The 8,938-nt window shown below is 48.8% G+C and overlaps 1 protein-coding gene across 1 annotated transcript in view; it reads left to right on the forward strand.

Moving 5' to 3' along the window:
* PKP1 (plakophilin 1) overlaps window positions 1–8,938 on the forward strand; it is a 49,539-nt gene that overhangs the window by 34,486 nt on the left and 6,115 nt on the right. The window contains exons 9-12 of the mRNA XM_017735510.1: window positions 689–844; window positions 946–1,122; window positions 3,465–3,618; window positions 4,065–4,251. Of these exons, the coding sequence (XP_017590999.1) occupies window positions 689–844; window positions 946–1,122; window positions 3,465–3,618; window positions 4,065–4,251 (674 nt within the window). The remainder of the gene's footprint in view (window positions 1–688; window positions 845–945; window positions 1,123–3,464; window positions 3,619–4,064; window positions 4,252–8,938) is intronic.

The raw sequence follows: 8,938 nt of genomic DNA on the forward strand, positions 1-8,938 counted from the left end.
CTGGCATCTCTCTGCCAGTCCCCTGACTGTGACTGATGGCTGTGTGTGAACAGCACTGACAAAATAGTGTTTGTAGACACCTTTTGGGGAGTTCAACACCTTCAAAGCTACCAAAGTTATTTTGAATTCTCTCCGGATTGAGCAAACCCTCTTTTGGGAATGGCTTTTGCAGGAAGCCCCTTTCCAGCAGCACACACACAACACAGCTCTTTGGAAATGTAACCACAGGTTCTGGTGTTGGTTATGGGTATCCAGCCAAAATTCTCCCTTGCTTTTCCCATTGGGTACTCTGACATCCAGGGAAAGGAGGCTTAAGGCCTCTTCTTGGTGCAAAGTGTCACCTGATCTGTACCTGTGACTCAGAGTCACTGGAAGTTGACTCTAGCAAGAGGGGGATTTCAAGATTTGGAATTTCATCATTTGATGCAACCACTCTCTCTTTTCCTGTTTGCCAGCTTGTCTGTGGCAGTGAGACCTCCCAAAGTTCTCTGGGTCAGCAGCTCACTGAGACCCTTCCTTCACACCTATTCCAGCTCCTCCCCTCCCATCCCTCGCTCCCTGAACCAGGCTCAGGAGCATCTGTGGTGCTAAAAAAGCTGATTATGGCCCAGTCCATGTCCTCTCTGGTGCTGCTCCATAGTTTTCTGCCTAATGTGATGTTTGTGTTTTTCTTCTGGGGGTGATGCAGTCTGTGGAGAACTGCATCTGCATCCTGCACAACCTCTCCTACCGCCTGGATGCTGAAGTTCCCAACAGATACACCCAGCTCAACCACATGGCCCGGAGCGTTTACATGGACAAAACTCTCACGGGCTGCTTCAACAGCAGGAGTGGGAAAATGGAGGTAGGATGTGCCACAGAGGGATTGGGAATGTGATGCTCTGCCCCACGCAGGGGCTGCAAGGGAAGAGCAGGATCTGAGCTCCGTTTCTCATGTCTTTGTAGAATGATGAGTACGGGGTCCCCCTTCCCGAGGAGGATTTCAAACCCAAAGGCCCCAGCTGGCTCTACCACTCAGATGCCATCCGCACCTACCTGTCCCTGATGGATCAGAGCAAGAAGGATGCCACCCTGGAAGCTTGTGCTGGAGCTCTGCAGAACCTCACTGCGAGCCGAGGGCTGGTAAGAGCTTCCCTCCCCTCCACACGTGTGCACCCAAATGTGTCAGCACTTCCATGAATCAGAGAGTCAGTAAGGTTGGGAAGACCTCTAAGGTCGCTGATCATCATCACTTCTCAGCCATGAAAAAGGAAAATGTCCTTCTTAAACCTCAGGGCACCACAGCCAGTCTTTCTGCAGTGTTTGATCCAGTGGGGTGTTTATTAACGCCAAACTCAGGGTCTCCTGGGGGGCTATAATCAGCATCCCAAGGATCTGTTCCAGACCCATACACTTCCAAGCTCCAAGTTTGTTGGGTTTCCAAGTTCCCTCAGTCTGTTGGTCGCCCTTCCCCAGGGCAGCAGTGAGGGTGAGCCCAGATGTGCACCCGTAGCCAGATGTGATGAGAGGCGGGAGAAGGGCTGAGCCACTGCCTGTGCGTGTGCTCCAAGGGGAGGTGGCTCTAATGACAGGGTGGGTTGTGCTGTGGATTGTGGCTTGTCCACACCCCAGAGCTGCCTGTAAAATAGCTGTGACAGATGTCCTGACCCGTGGGCATGGCAGTGTGGCCGTGCCAGGGGCTGGGTGATGCTGTGGCACCGTGAGGGACACGTCACAACCACGGCCCCGTGGGCCCACGTTGCTGCCCTGGGCAGGTCCTCGCAGGCTGCCTCCACTGGGACAGCCCCTGACTTGTCTGTTTGTGCCCAGCTCCATCAATCCCAATTTAAATAAGATGGATGGGGAGATAAAGCGATAATGATTCCAGAGGTAGGAGAGGCGTGTCACGTGTGGGGAGTGTCCCACCCAGAGACACAGGTGACTCACACAGAGCCTTCCCTGCTGGGATGGCATTAACCTGCCAGCTCTGATCTCCTTTTGTCACAACGATTTCCATGCAAAATAATTGTGCACCTTGACTTTTGGCAATTTAACTAAGCAGTGCCACAAACCAGAAGGTGGAGAGAGGCTGTCACGTATGGGTAGAGCTGGTCAGAGAAATGGGGCTGGAGTTTTGTGCTCCAGGGAAAAGAAAATTTCAGCAATCAACATTGCACAAGAGAAAAACAACCAAACCCAGCTCTGACAGTGCTGGAACAACTTAATTCAGCCTCCTGGAATGGAATGGCTGAAATTTGGATGTGCAGAAGTGGCTCCTCCCTTCAAGGGTCTCATTCCAGCTCAGAGCTGGAGCTGGAGTTGCTGGGTTTGCTGTCATTTGATGGAAGGGGAATCTGGGGAAGAACTTAAGGAGCTTGCTGTGATCCTTTAGCTCTAGAGGATGGCTCTGAATGTCCTTCAGCTTCACTTTACACACCCCAGTCCTGCTGGTGTCAACATGGAACAGGGCACATTCCAGCCCCTTCTCTCCATTCCCATGTCACTGTTGCTGGACATGTGTCTCCAGCAGCCTTTCTGCTGGGCAGTAGCTGAGAAGTTCAGTTCAAGCTCTGTCAATAAGGGCAGTTTATTCAGGGGATGTGCTTGAACTCTGTGCTTGAACATCTGCCCTGGCTGCATCCTGGGACTTTCTACATTTACAGGCACGAGATCACATCCAAGATGAGTATTTTTAGTCCTCAGATTGTTTTTTAAAGGCATCCATTGTCTGTTCCTGCTCCCCAAAAGCCCACTGTGGCGTGGCAGGGAGCTGTGAAGGGCCAGGGCAGGGAGCTGCCAGGGGGTTGTGAAGGGCGAGGGCAACGTGGACATGAAAGCAAAACTTCTCCAGCTTTTGGAATGTCAGTTGAGTGATCAGCTGCTCCACTGGGGCTCCAAAGGACAGCAGAACCAGCTGCATCACAGCAGATGAGAGGCTGACTTTTCAAATGTCACAGAATCATGGAATCATTAAGCTTGGAAAAGCCCTCTAAGATCACTGAGTCCAACTGTTCACCCATGTTCACCACTAATCCATGTCCCCAAGTGCCCCATCCACGTATTTTTGGAACATTCCCAGGGATGGTGACTCCACCGCTGCCCTGGACAGCTGTGCCACTGCTCGGCAACTGCTTTGGTGAAGAATTTTCCCCAATATCCAATCTAAACCTTCCCTGGGGCAGCTTGAGGCCATTTCCCCATGTCCTGTCCCTTGTTCCCTGGGAGCAGAGCCTGACCCCCTGCTGGCTGCACCCTCCTGTCAGGGAGTTGAGGAGAGCCAGAAGGTGCTTCCTGAGCCTCCTTTGCTCCAGGCTCCCGTAAGTGTGGGGAAGAGAGGTAAAACGGACAAAGTGGGATTGTGGCAGCAGGAGAAAGGATTGTACAGTGCTCATTTTATGGTATAGTCACATTCCTCCAGCCCTCACCATCATCCCAGCTGTTTCCCGCTGGCACTGGAGGTCATGGACATCTCTGCTCTCCCTCAGATGTCCAATGCCATGAGCCAGTTGATTGGGCTGAAGGAGAAGGGGTTGCCCCGCATTGCTCGGCTGCTCCAGTCCAACAGCTCCGAGGTCGTCCGGTCCGGGGCCTCTCTGCTGAGCAACATGTCCAGGCATCCTGTGCTCCACAAAACCATGGGTAAGTCCTTCCCCCATGCTGGATCCCAGCTTTCAGCTTTGTGGGGTCTGCCCAGCTCGCTTTGTAAGCCCCATAAGGAGACTTAGCCAAGCTCCAGAACTGGGCAGAGCAGTGTCATTTCCTCTGGCCCCAAGGACAGTCCCCAGTGCTGTGTGACACGGGCCATGCTTTACAGACAGTGACAAACCTGCAGGACCTCGAGGGTGGCAGTGTTTTGGGAACTGAGTTGGACTTGAGTGCACATGGCCAGCAGCACTGCCCTTCCAAAGGCCTGCAGTCCTCGTTTTGTCTTGGAAAAATCCACTGATGACATTGATGCCATTGCTGTCCAACACTTGGATGCCTCCCTGCAGAGATAACTCTGCTTGCTGTTAACACAAATAGCATCGTTCACTTGTGCCAGATTGTGTTTGATTGTTGATTGGAACATTCCTCCACCTCTTTAGCTCACCAGGTGCTCCCAGATGTGTCCCGTCTCCTGTCGTTCCAGTCTGGAAACACCAGCAGCTATGGGGAGATCATGACATCAGCTTGTTACACTCTGAGGAACCTCATCATGTCCAACCCTCACCTGGGAAAGTCTTACCTGTCCAGCAACTTGCTAAATAATGTAGTGAGCCTGTGCCGGAACGGGTGAGTGTGGGGCATGAGGCAGGGGCAGCGACAGACTGACCTCAGAGCCTTCCCAACACCCTTTGGAGCCAGAGTAGAGCATTATTCCTGCCTAATAAAGGAACTGGGCATGGTGGTGGGCAGAAATCCTCAGCACTGGTTTCTTGGAAACAGGCAGGAGCCATCCAGGGTGGGATTTGCAAAGGGGCCTCTGGAAATTTTCTGATTGAATTTTAGGAAATTCTAAAAAGAACTTAAGCAGCAATACCTTAAAGTCTTTTAAAAATAGTACTTATAGAGGTTATAAAAAAGAGGAGGAGTGACTTTTTACACAAGCAGATAGTGACAGGACAAGGGGGAATGGTTTCAAACGAAAAGAGGAGAGATTTATACTGGATATGAGGAATAAATTCTTCCCTGTGAGGGTGGAGAGGCCCTGGCACAGGGTACCCAGAGAAGCTGTGGCTGTCCCATGCCTGGAAGTGTCCAAGGCCAGGTTGGATGGGACTTGGAGCAACCTGGGCTAGTAGAAGGTGTCCCTGCCCGTGGGTCCCTTCCAGCCCAAACCACTCTGGGATTCTGTGATCTATGAAAAATTCCAGCCCTCAGAACAGGAGATGTCAGTGACTTCCTGGCTCCTGGGCTTCCCTCAAACCTTGTCATGAAGGTCAGGTCTGAGGTTCAGCACTGCAGGTACACAAGGATTGTCCTTAACTTTTATGTGCAAATCTCTTACTCTTTTTGTTGAATCATCCTCCTCAAGACGCAGCTCTGAGGGAACATAGACAGGAATTATTTTAAGTACCTCCCTGGTCTACTCCTGTATTTTACACCAGCTGAGCAATCTCATCATATTTTACCACTTTCTATTTTAGGACTTGGTTTGGGGTTTGGTGGTAGGAATTCTGTCCTGTTTGTTATCCATATTCCCTGCAGCACAAGCATGTCAAGCCTTGCCAAGTTCTGCGTTCATTTCTGGCCAAACTGGTGTTATACTTCCATTATCTTTGACCATGTTCTCTCCTTCCTAGGCTTTCATCTCTCCTGCCATCTGTCTTTGTTTTAAAATGCCTTAGACAAGTAACCCATTGTTTTCTGTTGTGAAAAGCCATTTGCATGCCTTCATCATCCTTTGATAAAGTTCTTCCAATCCACCTCTTGTTCCATGGCAGAGACACTCTCAGTCATTACACGGGGCCTCCTTGTTTAGTTTGGGCCTGGGCCAAGGAGCATCACTCTATTTGGTGCTTTTATTTGCTTCCACTCTTCAACGAGCCCAATTACCATGAAACCCAGCCCTGTCCTAAGCCCTCGTTGTTTTGAATGGCATTTACTCGTGCTGAAGTCCCACTGTGGCTCCCTCAGAGCAGTGCTCAGTAATTTGCTGCTCCAGCACAGCCTTGCACAACCCAGGCTGGGAACACTTTAATTGCCTTGGCTGCTGGGGATGAGCTTTGTTGGAAGTGACTCACTGAGCTGTCAGGAGTTACCAAACTCTGGAGATGTCATCCAGTCCTGCCTGGATCACAAAGTCCTCCCGAGAAACTCCCCAGTTCCTACAAAGTCCAAAACTTGAGTTGTTCCTTTTCCTTCATTATTCATTTTTGTCCCAGAAGATTTTTATGCTGTTCAGTTCTTAGGAAAAAAGAAAAGAGAACAATTTCCACCCAGGACTAATCTTACTTGTTCAAGCTGTATTATTTCAGGCTGTTCCAGTAGAGCAGATGTTGGAGAGACTTTGGACTCTTGCTGGGTCACAAGGTGAAATTTTCCCACTGTCACATGTTACCTGTGAAGATAAACAAGAAAAATGAGGGTGGGATTTGTCCAGTCCTACATCAGAAGGAGCCTCCCCCCTCCCCAGTTAGCAAATCAATAAGTACCCCACCTCTCCTGGGGGCTGGCTGAGGCCCCCAGGTCCCCACTGGGGTTCTGCATGTGGTGAGTCCCACATCATCAACCTCCTCCTCCTCCTCCTCAGCACCGCAGGCAGCAGAGAGGGGGGACGGGGGCTCAGGGGTGACCCAGTCACCAGGGAGGACACAGGGACACCCTGCACCCTGTCAGGATTTTGCAGTTTTCTCTCTGAATCTGCCTCAGTTCCCTGTGGACGTTCCCTGGCCCCCAGGTTGGGGTTGGTGTCTGGGGCTCCCTCCCTGTGTCTCCTCTGCCCCCCACAGATCCTGCCCTGTGTTTCTGAGCTGGGCTCTCACTGCGTTACCAGGAGCAAACCAGGAGCTCAACCTGCTCAAACAGCTGTAGAGTCATAGCTTAGAAAGAGACTCCAGGTTCCAGACCAGTGAGTTATGGATCTTACCCTTTCCCATGTCCTCCTCTCTTCCCAGGTTTCTTTCTCCTCATGTTTCTCAAAGCTGTATTTTGACTGAGAGGCAGAAAAAAAAAAAATTCAGCAGTTTATCTGATGGATGTGGTTTCTTCTTCTTCCTGGAGCATCCCAATTCAGTAATTGTGTCTCCTGCAGATGCTCCCATCTATGGTATGGGGTTCATGGTCATGTGGGATTCCTTCACTCTTCATTATTTTTAATCCAAGTTGCCAAAATATTGAATATTTCCTTCAAATTTTGGTGGTGTTTCTGAAAATCAAGCCACTGGACCTGATTTATTGGGGTGTTTGGTTTCCTTTTCATTTTTCTTCTCCAACTGTCTGAAAAACGTTTCTCTGCTGATTTTCAAGCAACATTATTTCACTAATTAAATTTAAATTCTCCTCATTAATTCTACTGACTGCACGCAAAGCTTTGTCCAAAACCTCTCCCTGTATTTAGAGCATCACATTTGCAGTTCATCCCTTTACCGTGGATTTATTGCTGTTTCTCTTTGTTCCTTCACTTTTCACACCTTTGCTATTGCAGTTTTATTTTGCAGTTGAATTCCACCACAGCATTTCACCAAAATTAATCTTTCGAGAAACTCAGGTCTTCCTTTGATTATTCCCTGTGCCAGAGGGTTCTTCTCATCCACACATTTCCAATTTCCCATTTCTTCCGAAGACTGCACCTTGATATCAATCTTATAATTTTCTCACATCCTGAAGAAATCCTCGTTCTGGGAACTCCTTGGCATTCTCTGTGACACACATAAAGTTCTTTGTACTTTTGTCCTTTGAGGAAGGATTCTTTCTCCCCATTATTTGATATTTATGGACAAAATTCTTGTCTTTCTTGCCGCCATTCTGTTTCTCCACATTCCCCACCATCTCCTTCTGATTGTGTCTTGTTTTTGTTGAGTCTGTAGCTTTTTGGATGACTCCTCCCACTGCCACCAAGGGGACATCTCCCTCATTGCCTTTCCACATTTTTTCATGAATAATTCTGTTTGTAAAAAACAGACTGTCCTTAAAATCAACTTTAATTTTCAGGCAATTTATTGTTAAGGAATTTTTTCCCCAAATCAGCTGTCCTTGATATTCTGCTCCGTGTTATCCACTGCTATATTCACACTATTTTGTTTGGGATATGCTGTTTGCCTACTGAAGTTGGCATCACAGCTCCACCAGTTCATAATGAGCTTTTTATACCTAAATTCTAGCAGTCAATGCTGTATGAAACAGTCAGTGCCAGTCCTTCAAATGAAGAGTTTAGAAATTCTGCCTGAATTCATAAATGACTCCGGTACCAATGCTGGTAATTTTGGCTTGAAAATACAAAACTTTTGAGGTGTTCTCTGGAGACAGTCACAAAAAGTACATATTTAGCATCATTAGAAGTAAATTATTTCTAAAATAAGAGAAAATTACTCTAGTTTAGAAAGAGAGAAACAACTTGAAACTACAAATCCTTGAAAGAGAGAGTCCAGTTCATGTTCTGCCTGTCTGGTCACAGCTACCCTTGGGTTTGTAGGGCTTGAATGGCTTTTCAGCCACAGACAACATTTCAGCCAAAAAATGTTTTACAGCATTGTCATTCTGGTGACAGAGCGTGGGGTGGTTATAACTAGAGAAGAGATTGGGCAATAAAACCTGTTTTTTCTGTCCCAAAGCATTGCTCAGGAATTTCTGGCTCTCCTCCAGCCAGGAGCTGCACAACCCCTTTGAAGTTTATGACCAAGTTAAACTCGATCATTTCTTTGGTAACAGCTGCTGTGTATGTCAGAAAAATGCCCCAAAATTTACTGGATGTGGTTCCATCCCTGTCCTGCCACACTCAAAGTGCGGAGTTGATGTCCCAGGTTCCTCACGACCTATTGGTCCCATTTCTTGTAGGCTTTTGGGGACTGTTTTGAGGAATGTTTTGGGGACTATTTTTGAGGACATGAGGTTTTGTAGAGCTGTATTAGACAGGGAGGGTCATGAGCTTGGTCCTGTTCCTCTCCATCACCCTGGGTGGGACAGGCTGGGGCTGCTGCCCTGAACCCAGAGCAGGAGTCTCCCACAGCCAGGAGGAGGCCCAGGAGATCGGGAGCAGCGATGGGAGCCAGCAGGGAGGGGATATCTGGGTATGAAATGTTCCAAAATTATAAAAGGTCCTGCGATGACTCACGGTTTCGAGCTGTTACATGAGCAGGTATCTGTTCCCTTGTGCTGAGTAAGGGCTCTGGGCTGCTTGCAGATGTTGTTATTGCAAAGGCTCCCATCCCTTGTCCTCTCCAGGCAGCTCCGAGCCCGCTCCTCTGCCCCCTCCCAGGAGATCCACCCACGCTGTCCCTGCAGACTCCAGCGAAGGGTTGGCACCGTTTTCCTTCTCTTT

This window comes from Corvus brachyrhynchos, unplaced genomic scaffold, assembly GCF_000691975.1.
Source record: "Corvus brachyrhynchos isolate BGI_N302 unplaced genomic scaffold, ASM69197v1 scaffold555, whole genome shotgun sequence".
Classification (NCBI taxonomy): Eukaryota; Metazoa; Chordata; class Aves; order Passeriformes; family Corvidae; genus Corvus; species Corvus brachyrhynchos.